Here is a 27,311-nt window from a genome sequence, read left to right on the forward strand (position 1 = left end):
GGTGTATAATTGTATCAACTGTACCTGGCTTAACTGCTGAAACTAGACATCTGTTGTATTACTGATTTATTTCTTTTTTTAAAGAAGATATGAATGAGTTGAAAGCCAGGCTATCCTCTTTGTGGATTCCTTTGGAAGAGAGTAAAGAAATGAAAAACTCAATCCTTTGGCCTCATTTCTGTCAGAGCAAGGAGGAGGGATTTGAACCAATGCAGTACTGTGCATAATCCCTTCTCCACCTATAATCTCCTCTGCACAAAACTCAGCAGAAGAAACCCTTAAATCCAATCTATATTCATTTGGGAAATGTGACCCTATGTAGTATTCATCACCATCCAAACCATAGGGCTTTCCCTTCTCAAGCTATTAATGCAGAAACTATTTACATAGCGTCACTATTAGTACGATCTTTTGTGGTCTCCACTCCTGACCTCCAATGAAACAATTCAAAGGAAACTCTACAAGAGGATATTCATGCAGTTTCCTGGTCATAGGATTCCCTATAGAAAAGCATAAACTGACCTTATATTAACAAATGTTTTCATTTCATATTTAAATAATGCACACAAGGGTTCCTGCATATAATGTTGAAAATGATTTGTATTAATTTATAATACGTTAATTTTGAACTTTTTTCCTCCCACTGAAATTAGATATTTTCAAAATCAGTAATTTGCTTTGCACTTGCTATTTTTGCTCACTGCGAAGTAACTGTTCCAATAATAATGAGCAGAACAGGAACTATAACTACATTAATTCTCATATTTTCTAAATATCTAATTTAGTTAAACTGGAGTAAAAGTATTTTTTCTAATCAAACGCAGAGCACAGATATTTTAGCAATTTCATATACGAGTAGGTGGCCAATATCTATAAATAAAACAGCTGTGTGTATAAAATTTAAACTCAGCTTTCATGAGACCGTAAGTTTACTTGTAGATCTCAGTGATATTTTAAAAACTGGGATAAAAGCTTTCAAATTGCTTTATAGGGCTTTGGAGGCTTGATTCTTATGGGTCAAATTACATATTAACTTAAAAACTGGAACCACTGATGCCAAGAGGGGCACAAAACATTCTGAATAGCAATCTAATCTTATTATTGTAAACTCTGAACTCCTTTCTGTTTCTTCATGGTTTGTTACTTTCACTTGTTACCTCTTGTGATTTGTCCCTGTCCTGCTCATGCTTCCCTCCCAGAAATAAGAAGCCTTCAAAAAACATATAAATTCCTCTAAAAAAGCTTCTTTCTCCTCTTTAAGAGCAATCAGGCATCCAATTTCCCCTTGAGGAATAATGTTTAAGGCAAAGGTATTTTCCTTTTACTGAGTCCCTGGTAAATGTTATTGATAATAGGATCAGTTAGGCTGGCCACAGGGACTCCTAGAGGCCTGGTCATCTTATATTCATTTCTCTCTGTTCCAGTGTGAACAAACTGATAGTTGATTAGACTTTCTTCAATGCTGGCAAGGACAAAGGCCTTGAAACATTTTAGACAACCACCTCTCAATAGGTCAGATCAACAATCAAAGCTTAAAAGAAGGCTGGAAAGTCTGTTCCTCAAATCTTAGAGTGTGTTCTACAACATTTGTTTCTATCTCGCAGGAAAAAAACTAAATAATCTTATGAGGATGGGGAGATGTGCAGAGTGGCCACCTGGCAAGCCTCACGTTCTTTAACTAGACACTGCAAAGTAGGTGTGGCTTCTTCAGAGGCTGCATTTGATTTCTGGGTTCTTCAAAATGCCATTTTCCATTACCTTATCTTCTCCCTCCCTTCTCTTTCCTACCCCACCCCAATGCAAACTCAGGTGGGTAGCTGCTACTTCCCAAAAGTCTGTGTGTGAGAACACAATCTGAATTAACCACAAAGGTCTGCTCATAAGAGGAAAATCCTCTGCTCTGGGTTTATTCCCACTCACGTTAATTGGGGGAGGTTAACTGTTTTCTATGTTAACTGTTTACAATACGTTTGAACTCTGGAAGTTGCTGGTCGGAGAACTATGACACTGTCCAGGCTTATATAGGCAAACTCTATCTGGCAGCTGCTCTTACTGCATTAGTCAGCATGGTTAACCCCAACAATCACTCTCTGACCAGAGTTTTATTCTATTATGAGAACACATGCTTATGATAAATTCACATGGTCTATTCCTATTCATATGCGAAATGCACAACACAAGTCTGTGCACTCTAAAGTAACTAACTACCTACACAGGCTGTAAACACAGATTTGTGCCCAATATAATTCATTCAGACAGAGGTATAGGGTTTAATTCATTGTTCCTGCTTTATTCCCCTACTTACAGCTTTAAAAATTGACTAAGGGATTGGCTTCTGAATGAAGTGAATATAAAACGGTGGCCAAAATTTTGCAGCCTACATAGAATCCTTTTCCCTTTCCTCCCCCCGGTACTTTGTCAAATTAGTCCAAGATACACTTGAGTGGCTAGAGTAAGGGAAACCAGGTCTAGCTAGTCTCACATAGGCCTTTCTCAGAGGGGCAATACATAAACGCCTAGTGGAGAATTAGAATAACAATTAATCTTATGTCTCATTTGACCCAAGTCAGATTTTCATTTCACCATCCACAGGTCACCTGTTGATTCACTGAACTACCTAGTCCTCCCCCCAACCTTTCATGAAGAAGTAACTGTCACTGGAATTTTAAATATTTTCAGGAGTTTGGAGAGATGTCCAAAATTCCTGGCACAAACATTTCCTACCTGCTTAAACTTTAAGATAGCCTCTTAGAAAAACTACACACACATTTTGCACAACAGAAAAAAGTGTGTGAAAGACAGTGCTCAGCAACAACTATATATTTATATTTAAAGCTCCACTTTAAATTCAGTCAGGTTGTAGAAGATAAATTGGTCTGCTGTAATTTCATTTAATTCCCAGTCCTTTTTTGATTTTTAACCTATTTTCTCCTCCCGTAATTGAAATGATAAACAAAATGGTGGTTGTTCTAACAGTCTGGCTAACATATTGGATGCTACTGGTAACGCCTTTGTAAAAAATACCGCATTACTTAACTTAGACAACCCTGCTGAACCAACCAGAGTTTTGCCTGTGGACTAAGTTGTGACCTAGTTCCTCGTATAGCTGCACTGCCACAGGTAAGTGACAAATCTGTTCTGTGCAAGCAAGGCAGGATTTGGATCTTAAAAGAGTTGCTTTTGTTATTCTATGCATTTTAAGAGATACTCCAGCTCCTGCCTATAGTATATTGGATATTTTTTCTCCCTGTAAAATGGCATTAGATCGCTAACAAAAAAGATACATTTTATGCAGGAAAAGCAGAAAATGGTTTAAAAAAAAGGGAGAAATTTCAGGGAACTTTATCATTGTGAAATTGAAGACTAAGGGGATGTGGCAGATTGGCAGCTGCTCTGTAATTTATGAACAGCTTTTGTTGGCATGGTTACTGGGGTGTTTTCTGTGTGACTATGTTGATTTAACTCAACAGGTGTCTGTCCGGAAAAACAGGCAGGAAAGAAAAGAATAGCTCATGATAAACCACCTCTCAGCAAACACTTGAGAACTGTTAAGAGACAATGCCAGAACTATTAGCTTTCATGATTTTGCCTCCCCTGCAGCCAACCAGCAAAAGTATTTTGGACCAGGACAGGAAAGACCCATGAATACAGAAGAACAGAAGAACTGTTTGCCAGAAACTTGGAATGGGCAACAGGGGATGGATCATTTGATGATTACCTGTTCTGTTCATTCCCTCTGAAACACCTGGCATTGGCCACTGTGGAAATACAGGATACTGGGCTACACAGACCTTTGGTCTGACCCAGTATAGCTGTACTTATGTTCTCTGGGAGGATTAAAAGGGATCCTCTCTCTAGGGCATAGTTTTTTGGGGAGCTAGAGTGAGACACATGGACCTGCTGAGAGCATCTGAAGAAGTTAGGCCTACCTAGGTTATCATCAGGGGAAGATAAGCCTTTAGGCAAGACAGAGATGCATATAGACTAGTAGTTGTTTTTAAATCCTTTTTTCTCTAATGCTTTGTTCCTACTGCTAAAATAAACAATACTTTGGTTTAAGAAGGCTGTCCGGTCACTGTACTTACCACTGGTCACAAACTTTCAAAGCAAACAACTGCAGGTGCCCAAACTTGGTCAGACATACAGGGTAAGAATGGAGCATACACAGGGTACTGTAGCACAGGGCTGAGTCTAAAAGTGGGAGAACAACAGAATTCCATCCAGAAGAGGTATAGGCACAAAGCCTGACACTTGAGGTAGCACACTCAGAGAGTCCAGAAACGTGACAGAGGGTCCCTGTAACCACTACAGCAGACAATCCACATACTATATAATTGGTTTTGGCTTCATTTGTCAGTTGGCTTTTAATTTTTAAGAACAGAGCGAGTAAAAATTTGCAAATATTTCTGGCAAATTCTGGCAAGCTTTTTACCCTCAAATGTTGAAAATATTTTAATAAATTCTTAGATTTTAAGGCCAGAAGGGGCCATTAAATCACTTTGCCTGACTTCCTATATACCACAGAATTTCATCCAGTTACTACTCTACTGAGTTACTCCAGTAACTTGTTCGAGTAAAGCATAAGCTATGGCACAGGAATTTCCTTGATACAGTCAATCTGTTCATGAGCTTGGATATGGGAAAGAAATTGCATTGATATCATTAGTTGACAATAAAATATTCCTGCTGATCCTTTTACAGCTGTCAAAGCATAAGGAGCTTAAGTTGATGAATCTGCACACTCTAACAGAGTTGGCCAGAGCCATTCTTGTGTTGCTCTGTTCCTATCATCCTGTCCAGAAACATTCACAAGTAGGGTGTATGGCAGTTACTAGAAATGCTCAGCAGTAGTTATAGCAACTGTACAGAAAGTTTCCATTAAAGGCAAGCACTCTTGCAGGCCCCAAACATATTCACTATCTAACAGTTGAGCCAATCAGAATGTTGGACGGGGAGGCTTAAAGACAGCCCTGTGGACTCAGCTTCTGATTGATGCAGGCCAAGAGATGGGTCTGCTGTGAGGGCTGAGTCCCACCTTGGATACAGGTGAGTGTTACTCCAGTTGTACTTACTAGAGAAGTCCTCAGACAAATGTATTATTTGTTGCAATGTATTTTATGAACCTACAGGGAGAGCTGGGAGAGGAGCATTTGCCACTCCTAGAGGCTAAGCCATTTACATTTGGCTATTAGCTAACTGCTAACTGTATATAAGGAATACCAGTAGATTTACTATCTAATAGCTTTGTTTAAAAGTTATTCATAAGCATTCCAGACACTGTTCACAATTTTTTTGTATATTAAATATTTGTTTAACAAAATTGAGTGGTACTCTCCCCCTGCAACTGACTGGGAGATGTTATCAATATTACATACAGTGTTTTGAATACAATAGCCCTGAAGGTTTAACGCTTTCTGCAAAGAGAGAACTCTGACTTCTGCTTCAGCAAGAGTTAAACTGAGATGCAGAAAAGGGGAGTGTCACAAAGTTGTACTTAATTTAGACAGTAGTTGGTACATAAATAGCAAATAAGCAGGGACTGCCACTTGGTATATTTACACTGGCAAATTAGAACGGTACTCTAACTGTGCTAGGCACTACAATGTCCACCAACAAGGTAGCTTTATAAATAGTAAAGACAGGACTTAAAAGTGAAACTCACATTGGTTAAGCATGGTGTGGATCTTTCCAAAATGTTCAGCATGACCGTCAAAGACAATGGAGATTTGCATAATTTAGAAAAACAGAGGCGTGTCAAATTTGCTGTATACTAAAAATTAATTAGAAAGGGAAGTTGCTTACCCTTTGTAACTGGAATTCTTGGAGATGTGTGGTCCCTGTCTGTATTCCACTGTGGGGGTGCATACACTCCATGCACTTGAGACTGAAGAATTTTGTAAGCAGTATCTGTTGGTTTGCACCTGCACCTTTAATCTTCTAATGTTCTAGGCCAACGGTATAAGGGGTGGCGTGCGGACCGACGTGTCTCCAGTTCCCCCTCTTACCACAAATCAGAGATGATCCAAAGCAGAGGGACGGGTGGTTGAATACAGATAGAGACCACACACCTTAAAGAACTTCAGTTACGAAGGGTAACTTTTCTCTCTTCTTTGAGTGCTGGTCCCTATGTGTATTCCACTGTGGGTGATTGAGATAAATGAAGGGCGGGGGTAGCTCCCTTTAATGGACACCCTCCCAGACAGTTAGCTATAAAATCCCGGTTAGTAGCTGTTCTCTACTTGTTTTACCTGTAAAGGGTTAAAAAAAGCCCATAAGTAAAAGGAAGGGAGTGGGCACCTGACCGAAAGAGCCAATGGGAGGGCTAAAACTTTTTAGAATTAGGAAAAAACTTTCCCTTTGTCTATCTGTCTGTTATTCTTCAGAGAAAGGGGACAGAGCGAAAACAGGGCTGAAGCTAAGCTGCAGAAAGCTGTGAACCAGGTATGAAAATCACCAGATCATACCTAAAAACTACTCAATTTGAAACCCCAGATATGTAAGTAGATCAGGAAATGTCTAAAAAGACACAATTAGGTTTATCTCTTATTTCTGTAAGGCTTGTGGACTCCTCTGTGCTAACCCCCAAATGCTTTTGTTTTGTTTGTAACCATTAAGCTGGACCTCAAGAAAATCATTCGTGATGCTTAATTATTATATTTGCTCTTTTTAAATCTAGCAATAGCCTAAGTTCCAGATGTATTTTCTTTCTTTTTGTTTTTAATAAAATTTCCTTTTTTTAAGAACAGGATTGGGTTTTTGTGTCCTAAAAGGTTTGTGCATAGGTTGTTTAATTAGCTGGTGGCAACAGCTGTTTTCCTTTGTTTTCTTTCTCAGCTCTTCCCCGGAGGGGGTGTGTGAAAAGGCTTGAGGGTACCCCACAGGGAGGAATTCCCAAGTGTACCTTCCCGGGTCAAAAAGGGGTTTTTTTGCATTTGGGTGGTGGCAGCATCTACCCATCCAACGTCAGAGAGAAGCTGTAACCTTGGGAGTTTAATACCAGCCTGGAGTGGCCAGTATTAATTCTTAGAATCCTTACGGGCCCCCACCTTCTGCACTCGAAGTGCCAGAGTGGGGAATCAGCCCTGACGGTGATTGACCAGGAATATTTAGAGAGGAGTACAAGCTCTGGGAGGGAGTTTGGGTGCAGGAGGGGTCTCCAGATTCCAGGGGCAGAGTGTTGGGGTGCAGGAGGGGGTACAGGATGCTGGGAGGGAGTATGGGTGCAGGAGGGGGCTCTGGGCTGGGGCAGAGTGTTGGGGTGCAGGAGGGGGTGTGGGTGCTGGCTCTGAGAGGGGGATCAGGGCTGGGGTTGGGGTGCAGGAGGGGGTATGGGGTGCTGGCTCCAGGAGGGGGCTCAGGGCTGGTTTGGGGTGTTGACTCTGGGAGGGAGCTAAGGGCTGGCCCCGCTGCGCCGCCAGAGATTGCAATCAACTGGTTGGTGACCACTGCAATAAAGACAAGTGCAAAGTCCTACACTTAGGAAGGAAAAATCAAACACACACCTACAAAATGGGAAAAACAGGGCAAATGTCAGTACTGCTGAAAAGGATCTTGGGGTTATAGTGGATCATAAACTGCATATGAATCAACAATGTGATGCAGTTGTGAAAACAGCTATCATTCTGGGGTGTATTAACAGAAGTGTCATATGTAAGAAATGGAAGGTAATGGTCTCACTCTACTCGGCACTGGTGAGACCTCTGATGGAGTGCTATGTCCAATTCTGGGTGCTACATTTTAGGAAAGATGTGGATAAATTTCAGAGAGTCCAAATTATAAAAGGTTTAGAAAACCTGAGCATCTTTAGTCTTGAGAAAAGAAGACTGAAAGGAGACCCGAGAACAGTCTTCAAATATGTTCAGGGTTGTTATTAAAGAGGACAGCAATCAATGAAAGCAGAACAAGACAGGGGGTTAATCTGCAGCAAGGGAGATTAAGATTTGATATCAGAAAGTTTATTCTAACTATACGTTTACTTAAGCTCTGGCATAGGCTTCCAAAGGGAGGCTATAGATTCCCAATCATTGGAGCTTTTAAAGAACAGGTTGGACAAACATCTGTCAGGATGGTCAAGGTTTACTTGGTCTGATCTCACCACAGGGGGCTGGATTTGATGACTTCTCAAGGTCCCTTCCAGCTGTAAGTCTATGCACTGATTGCCACCAGCTGAACCCATGTCGAGCTAAGGAAAAGACCAGACATCTTGAGGGTGAGGAGGTAATCCAAAATATCAGGAATACCTGCTGTCTCGGAAAAAATATGGTGGTGGTGGGCCCAGATACAGAAATGCTTCCGCTTGGCTAAGTAATGTTTTCAAGTCCTTTCTGCTCTTAGTAAGAATAGTTCGTACAGTTTTGTGACAGAAATATTTTAGACCCAATACCAATCCAAATACCAAGCCCTAAAGAGAAGAGCTTCTGGGTTGGGATGTCTGACTCTGCCATTCTCGAACCAAGAAATCTGAATAAGGATGAACTCTGATGAGCAGCCAGACTGACATATTCAGGAGACCTGGGAACCAGAACTAGCTGGGCCATTTGGGTATGATGAGAATGGCTCATTCAACAGGACAGAGCATCTTCCACAATATTAGAGGAAGCATCAGGATAGGAAGAAAGGCATAATTCTAACAGTCTCTCTAAGGAAGTAGGAGAGCATCACCTCTGGAGAATTGGCCCTGAGCTCCCCTGAAACAGTACATGCTGCATTTTCTGTTTGTCTGAGAAGGAAACAGATCCGGGGCAGGAGGTTCCATACTTAGCGATGATGCTGTTCACCACTGACCTGTGTATTCTCACTTGTGATTGGTGGCAAAGTATCTGCTGAGTCTGTCCGCTAGTGAATTTTGCATTCCTGGGAGGTACACTGCTGGTAGGGCATTGGGTTTTTGATATACCAGTTTCACAGACTGGACATTTCTTTACACAGAGGAATGGATCTCGCTCCTCCCTATTTATGTAGAATATGGCTGTCATATTGTCTGACATTATGAGAACATGGTGAGCTTGGATTAAGAGTAAAAATGCCCTGCAAGATTCTTGATCTGCTCCTCTGAATGCCAGGAAATTTACATGCATTCTGGTTTCCCAAGGTGTTGAAGTGCCCCATGCTGGATGACTGGTCATGTGAGACCCCCCCTCCTAATAAGGAGGCTTCTGATTATTGTGCTGTCAGGTGCAAGGGATAGAAAAGGACTGCCCATGCATACACGTGAAGGCTCTTTCCACCAAATCAGAGAAACCCTTATCTTGATAGGGATTTTCACTACAGTGTACATGCTGTGTTTGCTCAGTATATGGACTGTTCAAAGCCAAGCCTGCAAGCAGCGGAGGTGCAGTCTGGTGAATGGTGCTATGTAAGTACATGAAGCCACATGACCCAGTAGAGTAAGGCAAATACAGAGTGATGTGCAAGGGTTGTGCATAACCCAAAATCTGTCCATAGGGAAAAAAGCCCTTGCTGTGAGTCTGAGGTCGCTCCTATAAAATCTACAGTCTAGGTTGGTATCAGGATAGACTTTTGCATGTTCACAGAGATTCCCAGGGAAGCTGGGAGACAGAGCAGTGACAAGGCCAACATAATGACTTCTGGACAAGTCCTGCCTGTAAGAAGACAGTCATCTAGATACAGGAAGATGGAAGAACTGCCCGTCTGAATAGTGCTGCTACAACAGAAAACACTTTTATGAAGACCCTGGGTGCAGCTGCTAGACCAAATGCGAGTACCCTGTATTGACAGTGGTCAGGACCAACCACAAATCTGAGGAATCTTCCATGGCAAGGGTGAATATCCACATGAAAGTATTTGAAATAAAACCCATTTCCTTGATGCTGAAGTACCACCTGCTCTGTTGCTCCCCACTGGAGGAGGAATTTTACCTCCTGAATGAGGATCTCCTCGTGAGAATGATCCCTGAAAAGCTTCAGGGAAGGGGATTGTGGTGGGGAGAGAAATTCAGTGCTATAGCCAGAATGGATGATATCCAGCATGCACTTGTCCAGTGTTGTTGTTCTTCAGTAGTGGAAAAATCGTACCAGGCATCCACAAAAGCAGATCTCAGAATCAGGTGGAGATGGCATCAACATTGGTCTGCAGCTCCACAGCATCCTGTCAAAAATATTTTTTTTGGCTGGGGCGAGAGGCTGGGTAAAGGCCTCAGCGTGTAAGGCAGCTTCTATTATTTCCTCTTCGGGGATGACGTATATATACTCGGGGAACAAAGGTTTGCTGGAGTCTTTTAGTGAATGCAAAGATTCATCTGTCTTCATCAGAATGGCCATACTGGGTCAGACTAGAGGTCCATCTAGCCCAGTATTCTGTCTTCCAACAGAGGCCAATGCCAGGTGCCCCAGGGGAATGAACAGAACAGGTAATCTTCAAGTGATCCATCCCGTTGCCCATTCCGAGCTTCTGGCAAAACAGGCTAGGGACACCATCCCTGAATATCCTGGCTAATAGTCATCTATCCTCCATGAATTTACCTAGTTCTTTTTTGAACTCTGTTATAGTCTTCTCAGTACACAGATTGCTTTCATCAAAAGGCAAGTCTTGTCCAGTGTTCCACACCTTCCTGGAGAGCACTAAGAGTGTAGCCAAGATTTCCAATGCATCACTGTAACAGTTACCATAGATCTCGATGCCGTATCTGCAGAATCGACAGCCGCTTGTAATGAGGTTGTTGCCACTAATCTGCCCTCATCAATAAGGGCTTGGAACTGAGCCATATCTTCCTGGTGTAACTTGTCTTTAAAGTCAAGGAACTTACTTAAAATAGTTCAAAAAATGTATTTGGCCACAAAGCCTGGTAGTTAGAAATTGAAAATTGGAGGTTAGTGGAATTAAACACCTTTCTTCCCATAAGATCCAAATGCCTGGCTTGACTATCTACAGGTGTGACCCTTCAGTGCTGTTGTCTGGACCTTTCTGTGGCTGCTTGGATTACAAAGGAGTTCAGGGCAGAGTGAGAGAATAAGAACTCCACTCCCTCAGCTGGAGTGAAGTACTGTCCCTCTGTCTTCACGAACAAGGTCAGCTCACAGACTGCTGCGCTGGGCATCACAACATGGAGAATAAATGGCCAGCCCTCTGTGGAGAAAGAGGTGGTTAGGGACTATTTAGAAAAGCTGGACGTGCACAAGTCCATGGGGCCGGACGAGCTGCATCCGAGAGTGCTAAAGGAATTGGCGGCTGTGATTGCAGAGCCATTGGCCATTATCTTTGAAAACTCGTGGCGAATGGGGGAAGTCCCGGATGACTGGAAAAAGGCTAATGTAGTGCCAATCTTTAAAAAAGGGAAGAAGGAGGATCCTGGGAACTACAGGCCAGTCAGCCTCACCTCAGTCCCCAGAAAAATCATGGAGCAGGTCCTCAAAGAATCAATCCTGAAGCACTTACATGAGAGGAAAGTGATCAGTAGCAGTCAGCATGGATTCACCAAGGGAAGGCCATGTCTGACTAATCTAATCGTCTTCTATGATGAGATTACTGGTTCTGTGGATGAAGGGAAAGCAGCAGATGTATTTTTTCTTGACTTTAGCAAAGCTTTTGACACGGTCTCCCACAGTATTCTTGTCAGCAAGTTAAAGAAGTATGGGCTGGATGAATGCACTATAAGGTGGGTAGAAAGTTGGCTAGATTGTCGGGCTCAACGGGTAGTGATCAATGGCTCCATGTCTAGTTGGCAGCCGGTGTCAAGTGGAGTGCCCCAGGGGTCGATCCTGGGACCGGTTTTGTTCAATATCTTCATAAATGATCTGGAGGATGGTGTGGATTGCACTCTCAGCAAATTTGTGGATGATACTAAACTGGGAGGAGTGGTAGATACGCTGGAGGGCAGGGATAGGATACAGAGGGACCTAAACAAATTGGAGGATTGGGCGAAAAGAAATCTGATGAGGTTCAATAAGGATAAGTGCAGGGTCCTGCACTTAGGACGGAAGAACCCAATGCACAGCTACAGACTAGGGACCGAATGGCTAGGCAGCAGTTCTGCGGAAAAGGACCTAGGGGTGACAGTGGACGAGAAGCTGGATATGAGTCAGCAGTGTGCCCTTGTTGCCAAGAAGGCCAATGGCATTTTGGGATGTATAAGTAGAGGCATAGCAAGCAGATCGAGGGACGTGATCGTCCCCCTCTATTCGACATTGGTGAGGCCTCATCTGGAGTACTGTGTCCAGTTTTGGGCCCCACACTACAAGAAGGATGTGGATAAATTGGAGAGAGTCCAGCGAAGGGCAACAAAAATGATTAGGGGTCTGGAACACATGACTTATGAGGAGAGGCTGAGGGAACTGGGATCGTTTAGTCTGCAGAAGAGAAGAATGAGGGGGGATTTGATAGCTGCTTTCAACTACCTGAGAGGTGGTTCCAGAGAGGATGGTTCTAGACTATTCTCAGTGGTAGAAGAGGACAGGACAAGGAGTAATGGTCTCAAGTTGCAGTGGGGGAGGTTTAGGTTGGATATTAGGAAAAACTTTTTCACTAGGAGGGTGGTGAAACACTGGAATGCATTACCTAGGGAGGTGGTAGAATCTCCTTCCTTAGAAGTTTTTAAGGTCAGGCTTGACAAAGCCCTGGCTGGGATGATTTAGCTGGGGATTGGTCCTGCTTTGAGCAGGGGGTTGCACTAGATGACCTCCTGAGGTCCTTCCATCCCTGATATTCTATGATTCTACTGTTTTTCTTCTCTCTTGGGGGTTTGGGCACAGGTACCCAACGTATGCCATAAAGGTCTTACTGATTCCAGTAGGGACTCATTCACTGGGAGTGCTACTCAGCTGGATCCCATAGGCTGTCCAGAAGCTTCTGTTGTGAGTCCTGGACCTCCTCTAAGGGGATCTGAAACTCTTCTGCTACTCTCCGAAGCAGCTCTTTGAATCGTCTGTAATCATCCAGAGGAGATGGTGAAGCTGGAGTAACCACCTCATCACGCAAGGAACATGATACACCTGTCAGTATCAGTGGTATTAGCGGATCCTGTTCATTGTCCTCCTCTTCCATAGGCTCAGGAGAGTCTTGTTGGCCTCTTGGACAGGAGGCATGGTAAGACTTCCTATTGGATAGCACAGACTCCAGTCGCTGCGCATACAAGTCCCATTGCCCCCAGTTAGGTCAGCATGAGGGGTCAAACTTAGGTTGTGGTAGTATCCAAGGCATTGGGTACCCTCAGTCCCCACAAGGGGGTCCTCACTTGAACAGCTGAGACTTGTATCAGGAGACTCTTGATTCTCTGTCTGGGCTGAACTCTTGGTGGAAGGCAAGACAGTTCCACCAGTACATCCGACTCCCCTGATGAGGAGGAGGTCGGGTCTGGTTCCATAGGTTGTACTGGTACCGAGAAGCTGTGGCTAGCGGATGGGATGGAAGATGGGCTTCTCCCTGAGTCCATGATGTCTACAGGTATTGGAATCTCCCTGGTGAGGATCAGTCCCAGCAACTTAAGAGACTGTGAATCCGGGAGGATGAAGTATCCAGAGGATACGCTGGAGTGGTTTAAGATACCGGAGCCTTCGAAGGATGCTTCTCGTTGCCTTGCACCACTGAAGTTAGTGTAAAGAGACTCTTGGTAATCGGTAGTTTCTTATGGGGCTGTGATAATACCACTTGTGAATGAGTTTCCAACAGCATGGTCCTCGTGGTTACAGATGATTCATGGTCCCTTGTCTTCTGGTGCTTTGTCTAGGCTGGTATACCATGGCCTGTGTTGATCACAATGTGAGGATGATACTGAAGGAGCCTTGCTTCTATGTGTCTTCTGATCTAAGTCTTTCTGTCCTGAGTGCAAAGATTTGCTCAACCTAGACAGAGCTGGGGAGGGACTCCTTCTCTTTGGAGGGATCTGCTTTTATTCTTACTCTTGTGAGAAGGCCCAGACAAATAAATAGTTCTTCATACTAGCCATTCCGACTCCTGAGTCAAGACAGCGAGTTAGGAGGTGCAATTCTTGATGGTACGCTGTGGGGTGGCGTGGCTACCTAGCTCGGATCTGACTGAGGCCTCATGGCACGTTCCATCAGGTGCTTCCAAAATGCGGTCCTTGCACCTGCCACATTTGTCTGGGGAAGGAGCGACAGATACTGCACTTAGCAGAGGAATGAGCTTCTCTGAGGCAATAGAGGCAGCACTGATGGTCATTGCTGAATGCAAAGGAATGAGGGCAAGAGAGACAGTTTTTGAAGCCCTGAAGCCTGGGCATTATCTCAATCCTGTGATGGGGAAATTAGTTTAATCCCCATTCCAGGGAATCCTCCAACTGCTAGCTAAACTTGTAAAACTACTAACAACACTAACTATATATAAAACATTGTAATATTTATGTTGAAGAGGCAGTTTCGGACAATGGAGATTCTGATTCGGGCCATGCAGCGGTAAGAAGGAACTGGAGCAGCATCAGTCCACAGTGCCCCTTTTACTTTCATCCTGGAGCACAAGGAGAACAACAACATAGGACCAGTGTTCCCTCTAATTTTTTACGTCCATGTGAGGAATGAATTTTGCTATGTGCACCAATATGAAGGTGATGTGTGATGGGGCCGGGGCCAAGGGGTTTGGAGTGTGGGAGGGGGAGCAGGGTTAGGGCAAAGGGTTTGAGTGTGGGGGGTGGGCTCTGGCTGGGGGTGCGGGCTCTGGGGTGGAGTGGGGATGCGGGGCTTGGGGTGCAGGCTGTCCCGGAGCTGCGGCAGAGAGAGGACTCCCCCCATCCCTCTCTCGCTGCAACAGCTCGGGGTTGGCTAAGAGGCAGTTCCGGTGGGGCTGGGGAAGGGCATCTCTCCCCGGCAGCTCCGGCGGGGCTTCTCTCCTCTCCTCTGCAGCTCCAGCAGGGCTGGGCAAGGGGCTCCTCTTCCCTGGTTGCGGCAGCTCTGGCAGGGCTGGGCCGGGGGAAAGGCGCCTTTCCCCGCCTGCACAGCCCTCGATAGCTTGCTACACAGCTTACAGGGAACCTAGGTGTGGATCAACGGACACTACTTAAAAAAATTCTCTGCTCTCAGGTGCATGGAGCCCATTTATACCCACAGCAGAATACACATAGGGACCAAAACTTGAAGAAATTTTTGCCCTCCTGATTGAAAAAGACAACCTTCAATTTGTAAGCGTTTGTCTTGTGGAGACATGAAAGACTGAAACAAAAGTAGCAAAAGAGAGGTAAACCTCCTCCAGTGCTCATGATGAGGTGTTAATAATGAGGTGTTATTTATAAATTTTTAAACTTAAACACTCATGCTGTTAACCATGTAACAAGATGTTCATCTATTCAGCAAACACTACAGTCAACAGACTGACATGTTAACAGCAGTGCATTCGGAAATATCAAGTGTCACTGCCTAGATGAAATATGGAGCCAACACAAAGAATTTTTGTTTGGTGCCTGGAAACTCAAGAATGTCAGCACACAAATACAACACATCAAGTAACAGTGTACAGATGTGGCCATTTACTGCCATGGTGGAACCTTCTTGGAGCAACTGCTGCTTGCAGTCTGCTGCTTGCCAGGAGCTAGGATTTACGATGTGACGGAGAGACTGCCGAGACTCATCAAGCCCTCGGATCGCTACCCCTTCCTGCTTCTCCACATAGGCACCAATGATACTGCCAAGAATGACCTTGAGCGGATCACTGCAGACTACGTGGCTCTCGGAAGAAGGATAAAGGAGTTTGAGGTGCAAGTGGTCTTCTTGTCCATCCTCCCCGTGGAAGGAAAAGGCCTGGGTAGAGACCGTCGAATCATGGAAGTCAACGAATGGCCAATGGCATTTTGGGATGTATAAGTAGGGGCATTGCCAGCAGATCAAGGGACGTGATCGTTCCCCTCTATTTGACATTGGTGAGGCCTCATCTGGAGTACTGTGTCCAGTTTTGGGCCCCACACTACAAGAAGGATGTGGAAAAATTGGAAAGAGTCCAGCGGAGGGCAACAAAAATGATTAGGGGACTGGAACACATGACTTATGAGGAGAGGCTGAGGGAACTGGGATTGTTTAGTCTGCAGAAGAGAAGAATGAGGGGGGATTTGATAGGTGCTTTCAACTACCTGAAAGGGGGTTCCAAAGAGGATGGATCTAGACTGTTCTCAGTGGTAGCTGATGACAGAACAAAGAGTAATGGTCTCAAGTTGCAGTGTGGGAGGTTTAGGTTGGATATTAGGAAAAACTTTTTCACTAGGAGGGTGGTGAAACACTGGCATGCATTACCTAGGGAGGTGGTGGAATGTCCTTCCTTAGATATTTTTAAGGTCAGGCTTGATAAAGCCCTGGCTGGGATGAGTTAGCTGGGGATTGGTCCTGCTTTGAGCAGGGGGTTGGACTAGATGACTTCCTGAGGTCCCTTCCAAACCTGATATTCTATGATTCTATAAGGTCCCTTTGCTTGATTTTCCCCATACGTGAAAGCTGTTAACTGTGCATCAGAGAAAGTTGTTTCCCCAACGTAAAAATTCTTCAATGTGTTGGTTGCAGTTTGTGTGCCATCACCAGTATTTTGCTGCTGCTATCATGCACTTTTTTTTGTGTGCTTTCTTTTCTGGAAACATCATGGAACCTACTACTGCTTCAGGAAAAGCTGCAAAAACTCTTTTTATTGTGACGCCATTGAGAGCTTTCTGAGTTTTCAGTTTTCTCTTTTTTCCATTAGAATTTTTTTTTTTTTATTGGAGATGTAGTGTTTTGAGTTGTCTTTGATGAATTGGACCAGATGGTGGGGTGGGTGTGTGTTGTCACGGCCTTGTTCTCTGTCAGGGCCACAATTCTGTTGTATGTTTTTCATTCCCTTCAGGAGAAACATATGCAGTTCCCCTTAGTGACTTATAAAAATTCATGAGGTCAAATTCATCCCAGGTGAAAATCCATTTATTTTTATACAGTTAAAATCAGAGATTAATTTGGCACATAATTTGATATGTTGCAAAATAACATTCTTATATATGCTGGGTACAAGAGAGGAGCTATGCCTAAGAACATAGTTATTGTACAGATTTTGTGCCTGCTGTGAATTTTGCACTATTGGATGAAACATATCCTGGACAAGAAAGTTATACATGTATATTTTAATATGTGCTAGGTGTCTCAGACATAAAAGGGAAGAGCTTTTATTACAGAAGCAGAAAAATGAAATGAGACAAAGGCAAGTAAGTGGGGAGAGGGCAAAGTCATACAGGACTTATAAAAATGATAAGGAGCATGATTTTGATGCAGTGGAAGAGGGAGGGGCAACAGAGGATTTTGAAGAGGGGGATTACTTGGTCAGAAAATGGGCAAGGAAGAAGATTTTAGCTAGGAACTGATACACTACCTTTGTGGTGCGATGTAATGTACTGATGTGTAAGAAAGATTGAACATATACTGTAGATGTTTACAAGAACTAAAAGACACTTCATTCTCCTCCCTTAAGAAGAACTAAGAAAATTAACTAAAGACACTTGGAGACACTGCATCCCATAGCAAATTTGGGCAGTGAACATTTCACAAATCTTCCAACAGCAATATTCTGCCTTGCCAAAGGCCACAAGTGAAACAAGACAGATATTTCCATGGGCTTCTATTTAAATTAATAGCTCCAGATTGTACTTATAACTTTCTATATTTATAAAGTAGAAGGCACCTACTGTTGGTCTTTTAACCCATTGGCACGCAGTTAAGCAAAAACTATTTTTACTGGTTTCTCCCATATGAAAGAGCTTTGATCTTCAGCAACTCTTTCAAAGGTTCAGCTTGAAATATTGATTATTTCTGCCTGCTTTTCACCAGAATATTTTTCCATAACCTTAGCTCTTCAGCAAGAAGATTTTCACATTTCTTGTTCTCTTCAAATATTCTGTGTTTCCGACACTAGGAAATATATAATTTTAACAAATGTTAAAGTAAAAGAATGTTATTTTGCTGTTTGTGGCACTTGAGGGAAAGGCATAACATAATCTTTTTTAGAAAAAGAAAAAATGCTGCAATGAATGAAATGTAAACTATAAGAACAAAATGGAGGAAAACTTTAAAAAAGATCACCTTCACAAAAATGTTGAAAATAGGAAGGATAGAAAATAAGCATCAAATTCACTCAACCTGAAAAATAAACCCCCCTACTTTTAATATTTGTCCAAAAAGGGTAGTGATAAAGATTTAGCTGTTTGAAAAGTATCTTTTTTTTTTAAAGAAAGAAAGAAAGAAAGAAAGAAAGAAAGAAAGAAAGAAAGAAAGAAAGAAAGAAAGAAAGAAAGAAAGAAAGAAAGAAAGAAAGAAAGAAAGAAAGAAAGAAAGAAAATAGAGGGAAAGATTAGAAGCCACAGCTTAAATGAGGTGAAATATATGTGCGCTTCCTCCCTTGATGCCTTAGCAGCAAAGAGCACAAAGAAAAAACTCCCATTAAGTTTGTTTTAATAATAGGCTGAAAATTCCAGCTGAAAACCCTGAAGTTTTCTAAGACATACTGGGAAAAAATCAGCTTACTAGGGGCAATGAGAGGGAAAAAACCTTATTTTGTTCCCTAAAGACATGCCTTTGCCTGAAAAAATAAAATTACAGTGCTACAGTATTTATGCAATAATGCTTCAGTCTCTTTTACGCTGATAAATTAAGTGTTTAGAAAATAATACTGCTGTCTGCAGCCCCCAAAAGAAAAAAAGGACAGTCCTTCTGACAGCTAAGTATATCTGGAGCAGGAATTAGCTCATGCATCTAAATGCTGTTGCTAGGTAACAGCACACTTTGGTCTCATAATTTTGAGACCCACTCTTTTCATCCAGAATCATAAGTGCTTGAGGCTCTCAAGAAGAATGGCACCAGAGCACAGTGGAAGTGTGTATTTTAACTCAAGTTGCTAGAAACCATGCGGAATGAGTACAGAAAGGACAAATTAATTTTAAATCACATCAGAATGTGAAACTACTGGCGATAATACAAGACTAAAGAATGTTTAAATGTTATTTCCCCATGATTTTTAGCTTTTCTACCCATTGCAAATAAGTACTGGTTGCCACAAAATATCATGTTTGCCAAGAGTCACCACACTGTGGTATCTGAGATATTACAAGTTTTTTTATACTTAGAATTAAAAGACAAAAACGGGTAATTCTTTGCTGTACTCTGCTTCTCTCCCTTTCTAGGACATACATATGGGACTAGACCTATGCAGTGAAAGATAATTCTGTTTCACAGAGGATTTCGATATTTTGAGATGAGTTTTGTTGCTTAACTCTTCACTAAAAGGTTAATTGTGACCATAAGGAATATTAAACACAAGGGGGAAAGATCTCAGGGCAAAATAGGGAAAGAACTGCTTAAACAATATTTAGATAAGTTACATGTATTTAGTTCAGCAGAACCTGATGAAATTCACCTTAAAGTACTTAAGGAATGAGCCAAAGCAATAGTGCCCAGAGCCGCAAACCTGTCAAATTTACGAATAGTTTCGAGTTGACCCAAACTGCATTACAGGCAAAAAAGCAAAAAATTTTGCCCAGCTCTAATCATATGATATTACTGGAAACATTTGCAAAGGGACTGTTACTGTTATTTTTAAATATTTGGGAGGTGCTAGAGTACTATAGTGACAGGGACCATACAAAGTAGAAGGATTAGATAGATTAAGAGAGAGAAAAAAAGCCAGAACCTCACTCATTTACTGCAATGGAGCGACACTTATTTTCCCCATCCGGCCAATTCTGTATGGAGTATTTATTCTCTGGAACTACCCTGTATATGCCAGTTGAAACCGAGTCAACCACTAACAAGAATCCATATGCCTATTTGTTTTTCCATTTTCATCTTGTAATAGTAACAATGACTTTGGTGCAGGACACTTCCTGGGGACTAATGAACAGCTGAGGGAGCTGCGCAGCCTGGTAATGCTAGGGCAGACGACTAAGCCTCAGGAAATGCCCTGAGAGGGAAAGGGGTTACAGTAACAAGTTACTTGAGATGTCTGAACCCTATTGGTATTCCACTGTTGGTGCACCTGCAACTAGAAGATTTTATACAAGCAGTGTCAATTGGTACTGGCCCCTGGTTTCCCAGTACTCAGTTTTGAACCATTTAATCCACTCCATGCACTAGTCGACAGTCTGGTAAATTTCCAGCACTGGCAGATTCTTCACTATTTGCTGGTATGTGTGGTCATTCCTAATATTTTTGCTAAAATCCAAAACTAAAATCTGTTGTCCTGGTCTCATACTAGAGATTAACCAAAGTCTGGCTGTGCTCTCGTGACCATGAAGCAGGGCCCTTTGCAAAAGACTTCTTTTGCTTGATGTCCATTGCAAGTGCAGAAGATTCCCCCTCAGGTGTTTTTGCAGCTCAGTGGTCAGAACAAAGTAGAAGAGTTAAATGCTGACTTGCAGAGCTGCTGCGCTACCAGGGGAATGTTGCTGCTATTTCCCTGGAGTTAATTGGTGATTCTTGGGAGAGAGAGGATAAAGGAACTTGGCCCAGAAGTACTGTGGGATACTTCTGGCAGATGTCGGAGGGTTGGGGAGGGGCTTCATTTACACAGCAAAGTGATAGAGCTTGAGACGTGGGCCTCAGCTTGACTTGGACTCAAACCCTCTACCCTCACAAGGTCCTAGGACTCTGAGTCCAAGCCTGAGAAATTAGTGTGTAGACGGAAGTGGGGTTGGGGCTCAATCCTGAATCTGAGCCCAGACTTGCGCTGCAGTGTAGACACACTCAAAGAAACCTTATCTTTATGAAAGACTGTGAAGGGAGGGTCCACCATAAGAGCTCCAAACTCACCGACCCTCCTGGCAGAGATAATCACAGTGAGGAAAACCACTTTTATAGACGGATGAAGAAGGTAGCAGGAAGCCAAGATGTTTGCATCAGTTTCAGTACCAGACGAAAGCTTCTGATAAAGGTTTCGGAATCCTTAAAGTCATAGTGTCGGTGAAGACTGAACAGTTCTCCACCAAAGAATGGAAGGTGTTGATTGCTCCTAAATCCACATTCAGAGAGCTCAGAGATAGGCCCAACTTCTCTGGGGAAAGGCCATAGTCCAAATTGGTAGGGAACTCAGTCCTCTGGAGGTATCTGATGATGCTGGCACCAGACATACAATCTCTTCTACTTAGCTGCATAATGTTTTCTCACAGAGATTTTCCTATTATTATTAACGTGACCTTTCTAAACTCATCATCCACTCAAATACCAAGCTGTTAGATGGAAGGATGCTGAGTTGGGATGGTTGGTCTTGCCTTTTTCCTGATTCAGCAGATTCAGAAACAGCTGGATTTAGGACATGATACCAACCAAAACTGTTTCAGCCATCAGGGTGCCACTAGGATTACTGATAGGTTGTTCTACTTGATTTTCCTCAGGGCTGAAGGTAAGAGAGATATGGGTGGGAAGGCATACATTAACGGCTCTCACCACTGAACTAGGGATGTGTCCCCTTCAGAAAATGGGACACTAAACTATTTAAGAACAGTAGGCTGTGTATTTCATGTTCTCTTGGGAGATGAAGATGACCCACAGTGGGAATCCCCACTCCCAGAAGATGTTCTGTGCTACTGAGTCAACGCAGTTCCCATTAGTGTTCCCTGTGAAAGTGCCTGCTGAGTCTGTCTGCCAAAGTGTTCAGTATTCCCAGGAGGTGCACTGCTGACAGAGTTATCTGGTATCAGACGTACCACTTCCAGAGTTTGACTACCCCCGTGTGAAAGGGGTGGACCTCACTCCTCCCTGATTATGTAGTAAACTATGATTCTATTGCCTAACATGATCTGAATGTGCAGGGCCCAGACATAGGCGCCAACTTTTCCCAGCGCTGGTGGGTGCTCGCGCCCCCTAACCTCTGGCCCTGCCCTGACTCCATCCCTGCCCCACCCCCTTTCCAACCCCTTCCCCAAAGCCCCTGCCCCAACTCCGCCCCCTCCCTGCCCCTATTGGACTCCTTCCCCAAATCCCTGCCCCGGCCCTGTCTCTTCCCCAAGCACACCACCTTCCCCCTCCTCCCCAGCGCTTGCCACCATGAAACAGCTGTTTCGCGGCGGGAAGTGCTGAGAGCTAGGGGTAGAAGTGGGGAGGCAGCGCACTCAGGGGAGGAGGCGGAGGCAGCGGGCAGGGAGGGGAGCTGCCCACCCACCAATTTTTCCTCGTGGGTGCTCCAGCCCGGAGCACCCACAGAGTCAGCACCTATGGGCCCAGAGGAAAGGAAGGAATCTTTTGCAGGCTTTGTCTGTTGCTTGCAGTCTGAGATGATGTGCATCTTGGATTCTTGTTGGGACCACAAACCTTGAGCCATATGATCATCCAGATGTGCTCCCCTCTCCAGTAAGGAGCCAACCAAAGTCGCCATCTTTGCAGGTGGGAGGGTAAGAATGAAGGGAACGCCTACGCACACAGCTTCTTTGCCATTCCCTAGGTGAATGATCAGGTCACTGAGGGGAACAGACTTGTTTGTCCAGGTTCCCCGCTTGGCGTGTAGACTGTCCATAACGATGCCTGAAAGTGCATGATGCAGAGCCTTGCTAAAGAGTCATGTAGGTGCAGGCAGCCATGGGGCTTAGGACATCCTGGTGGGATCTAACTATTGCCTGAGGACTCCACCAGAGCCAGGAGATGAAATCCCTCCTTATGTGGAATCTGTCCACAGGTAAGTATGTTGTCACTGAAATTTAGTCCAGAGTTCTGATAAAGTCTGTAATTGACACTGGAACTAAAGTGGACTTTTCTGTTTACTTGAAGTCCTAAGGAGGCTGAGAAGGGAAAAGGACCGATGACTGTACCTCCCACTATGAGTGACTGGGCTGCCCTGGTGATGTAAGTATGCTACTACCATAGATAGCACCTTTGTGAAAACTATGGGGGCTGTCAAGAGACTATAGAACTCTGTACTGATAATGTTCTAGACCCACCATGAAGTGCAGGAATCTTCTGCGGGCTGGATGAATGTCTATATGTGAAACAGGCATCCTTCAAATCAAGAGCTGCAAACCAATCACCTTTGTTTAGGGAGGGGATTATAGATACTTGGATTGTCATCCTCAACCTTGAATGGCGTACAAAGACATTCAGTTGTCTGAGATACAGAATGGGTCTCCAGCGCCCCTTCTTTTTCGAGACATGGAAATATCCTGAATAAAAACCTGAGGAGGCATAGGTTCTATAGCCCCTAGCTAGATTAGGGAGTCTATCCCCTTTCTGAGGAGTCTCTTGTGAGAGAGGTCCCTGAATAGGGACAAAGAAGTGGGTTTTGTGGAAGCAATGGAAAGAAACTATCATGTAGCCAGTGGAGATGATCTCTAGGACCCATCTGTCTGATATGACACCATGACAGAAAGAAACAGGCCAGATAGCCACCAAAAGGGGTACTGATAGAAGTGGAGACTACTTGGCAGCTCTCTAGGGTCCTATCAAAATGATCTCTTGGCAGGAGTCTAGGACTGGGGAGAGGACAATGGCAGGATGTTTTGTCTGCTGTGCTGGGAGGCTCAAACTCTGTGATGGTAAAAGGGCTGAGAAGCAGACTGTGGTTTATAAGAAGGCAGTTTGGAGTTCTTCCCCCAAGGTGCTATGCTCCAAATAACCAAGAGTGGAGGGTTGCACAGGAATCCTTAGGGGTTGTGGCAAGGCACCTCCTTGTCTCACCAGATTTAGTGCTTCCTCCTGTGGCAATGGCAGGCCTGGGGTAATCAACCCCACTCAGGGTAAGGTTTGTCTTCCCCCTTCTGTGTTCCCTTGGTCGTACTTTTAGGGTAGGCCTAAGAGTTGGCCTAAGGGGTGTTCTTCCACCAAACAAAAATGGAAACAGTCTCAAACAAAAAATCCCCTGGCGGGTACTTTTCACTGCCTCCTCACTGGTGGCCTCTCACCCTGGAGAAGCTTATTTCCCTACTGCCATTAGCCTGGCAGCAGCTCCTCTCTCTCTTCCCTCTTTCTCTCACCAGAAGAGGGTTTTTTTAAAGGCCTCAGGCAGACCTTAATTGGAATCAGGTGTCCCTCATTGACCTGAGGTAACCCCTTCTCAGCTAGTAGAAAAGAGGGCCTTTAACATTCTGGGGCTAATATATATCTGCCTTCTAGCACCCTCTTCCTGCCGTCCAGCCTGACTTTATCACAAGGTGCACACAGATTCATCAGTTTTTCACTAAACAGATTGTTGACCTTGATGGGGAGGGTCCTCCACAGTAGCCTGAACTTACTTGGGAAACCCAAAGGGGCGAAGTAGTGAAGCCCATCTCATGATAACCACAGTCATCAGGGAGCAGGAAACCATATCTGCAGCATTAACTGAAGATTGGAGGGATGAGCTAGCTATCAATTTACCCTCATCAACAATGCCCTGAAATTGAGGTCTTAGTTCCTATGGAAGTTTGTTGGTGAACTCAGACAATTTGTTGTAGTTAATAAAGTAACATTTAGGCATCAATGCAGAATAATTCACAATGTGAAACTGAAGGCTGGAAGAGGAGAAAAACTTTCTTCTGAAGAAGTCTAATTTTTTAGCATTCTTGTTGGAAGGAGCAGACCTAGATTGGTGGTCTGTTACATTCAGTGATGGCCTGAACCATCAGGAAGTTTGAGGTGGGGTGTGAAAACAAGTATTCCACTCCCTTAGACAGTACAAAGTAGTTTTTAATCTGTTCTCTTAGCAGTGGGGACACTGGTGGCTGGGGTATACCAGACTGTCTTGTCCGGTTCTAGTATAGCTTTGTTGACTGCCCCTTGCTAGGGGCCTGCAGTCAGGAGGATGTCCAGAAATTTTTGAGTGGAGTCCTGGACTTCCTCCAGCAGAATCTGGAGTGACTCTGCAATTCTCCTCAGGAGGTCGTGAAATTGTCTGTAGTTGTTGGATGGCAATGGTGAAGTTTGTGCTATCACCTTGTCCGGAGATGAGGATGAGTGTGCCACAGGGTGACTGAGTGGGCCCATCTGTTCAGGTTGATCTTCCTCCTCAGAACACTCCCAAGGGGGTTGAGGCTATTCTGTACAAGGTGACCTCAGTCTGAATTCCTGCTCAGATCCTTTGAAGTTGAGAAGTTAGATGTAAGGATCCCAAGAACCACAATACGCCTAGTGAGATTGTAGGGGTCAGGAAATGGTGCCCAAGGAGAGAATATCACTGCTCCCAAACCCAGTAACATCCTGCAGGAGTGCAAGGGTGCCTACCAGTCTCTGGAACCTCTGTCAGAGCTAATGTCGCATCTCAGAGTGGACCAAGGAGCTGCTCAATAGGCCTCCGCCTTTCCAGACTACTGTACCCGTTTCAGGAGTCTGCTTTGTCTTGCGTATCACAAGTTTCACCACACTTAAAAACTACTTGCTTAGAAAATCAGAAATGAAAATACAAAAGCGTCACAGCACACTATTTCTGACAAATTGCTTACCTTCTCATTTTGTCTGTATTAAATTTTAGTCTGTACTGACTTCGCCAGTGCCTTTTTTATCGACTGTGGTAAAACTAGGCAAATATCTAGATGAGTTCATGTAAGGAAGCTGTATGGAAGACCGCTGCATACCCCAAGTTGAGAACCACTCCTTTAGCTCACCAGAGGAATAAAAATCTTTAGATTCCACTGTGGAACTGTTGGTACTGTACACTTTGTAATGCTTTTGCTGGCAGATAAGACTGGCAAATGGTGCACTGACAGTGTGGATATCTCCCTAAGGTAACTCCAGTTCTGAGAGTATTGGTGATTCCAGGTCAGAATACAGAGCCAGGTCCCCAAGAATAGTACACCCAGGTCTAAGACTTGGGGAGCAGGAGCGGCGTCTGGCTCTTCATGCAGCCAACTATACTGACTTAGATCCAGCAGTGCATGTCGATGCTACTGAGTCCTTCTTCCCACTCTGGTGTGGTACTGCCAGTGTACCAGGAGATTGCTTCCTTATCTCTCATGGCTGGTACCATTGGGGTGCTCTTGGACCTCAATACCAGGGATTCAGATCCATGCTCCCCACAACCTCCTGACACACCTGTACCAGGGCACAGAGTCTCACTAGTGTATGGGAGGTAGTCCTCCGCTTAGAGGTCTTGGGAGGAGATTTCTTCCACTTTTTATGAGGGCATTTGTTCTTACCCTCCTGCTGCTGCCTGCCAGAATCCTTAGACCTGGTCTCTAACAGCCCGGAGATAAGCAGCGTCTGGCCAGGAGAGGCACCTTCAGCCAGTGTACAGCATCAGACAAACCAGGGTCTGACTGAGGCCTTATCGACCATTCCATCAGGTGTCTTCAGACCCAGAATTCACAGGATTTATGGGTTTGACATGGAAAATAACAGCAACTAGTACTAGTGGGATTCTTCAAGGTAGGTTTGCCAACATTGTATTTAAAAACACGGGACAAACCTCCGATATCCCCAATCTAGACTTGAACCTCTGGGGACAAGACCCTTTCCCCTCACCCCCATGTTTTCTAGGGTTTCTCTCTTGTCAGCTCTGGATGCTGCAGAGAATCCAGGGCCTCAGGTTCTGGGCCAGCAGCTGCTGCAACTCCTGTTCAGGTTCTGCACGGACACCAGGAGCCAAGGTAGAAGCTGCAGTTGCTGGTCTTTGCCTGTTGCTGTGCTGTCCACCCTGCTGGGGATGTTGGCAGAGACTCTCAGAGCAGGGAGACTACACCCTGGGTGTGCTGAACCCCCTGCCAGAGAGAGCCCCTTTCTTATCCTGGACGATCAGCGCAGTTCCAGGGCACACAGCCCCATTCACTTCCCCTGCCAGAGAGAGCCTGTGCAGAGAAAGTAGATGGGGCTGTGCTCAAGGGTTGGAGTTAGCAGGGGGCCCTGTCCAGCAGGGGGCCAGTATTCATGGGTACATATTCCACTCCCCTCCTGACGCTGTTTTTCCTGCACAACACTGAAGGGCCAGGGTTGGGAGGGGAATGGAAAGATGCAGCTATGAGTACTGGCCCCCTGCTGTTTCAATATGGGATAAAAGGTGTCCCGTACTGATTTAGTACAGAACAAGCAATTTTCTATTTAAATAAGGGACATCCTTTGTAATACAGGACTGTTGGTAACCCTATTCCAAGGTAACAAACATGAGTCATGGGGGGGTGGAGGGGGGGTGTCACTCACTGGGAAGACACAGGGGCAGTTCCACCAGACTTGCAGCTGGAGATCTAGTTCCAGCCATACTAAGAACTCCAAATGGTGGAGAGGTAACGAAAGGAGAAACACCCCCCGGGTTCCCAGAGAACTATGTAACCACTAAAACTAACAAACAATCTAAAAGGTAAAACTATGTACAGAAAAACCTGATTGGAAACAGGTACGTTAGCAAAGCTGCAGATACCAAGGGTTCCACCTCAGACCACAAGCAGTAGAGAGAAACTGGAGAGGTAGTCATTCCAGGCCTCTTCTTACGCCCTCAGTTCTGAGCACAAGCGGGCGCAG

At 44.3% G+C, this 27,311-nt stretch overlaps 1 protein-coding gene across 4 annotated transcripts in view; it reads right to left on the reverse strand.

The window, feature by feature from the left end:
- THADA (THADA armadillo repeat containing) overlaps positions 1-27,311 on the reverse strand; it is a 288,683-nt gene that overhangs the window by 74,291 nt on the left and 187,081 nt on the right. The window contains exon 31 of one of the 4 annotated variants that reach the window (XM_073339067.2): positions 17,477-17,819. The exons of the other annotated variants lie outside the window; for them this stretch is intronic. Within the exon in view, the coding sequence (XP_073195168.2) occupies positions 17,756-17,819 (64 nt within the window). The 3' untranslated portion in view covers positions 17,477-17,755. Of the gene's footprint in view, positions 1-17,476; positions 17,820-27,311 lie in introns of those variants that run through there. 4 annotated transcript variants of the gene reach the window in all.

Source organism: Lepidochelys kempii, chromosome 3 (genome assembly GCF_965140285.1).
Source record: "Lepidochelys kempii isolate rLepKem1 chromosome 3, rLepKem1.hap1, whole genome shotgun sequence".
NCBI lineage: Eukaryota > Metazoa > Chordata > Testudines > Cheloniidae > Lepidochelys > Lepidochelys kempii.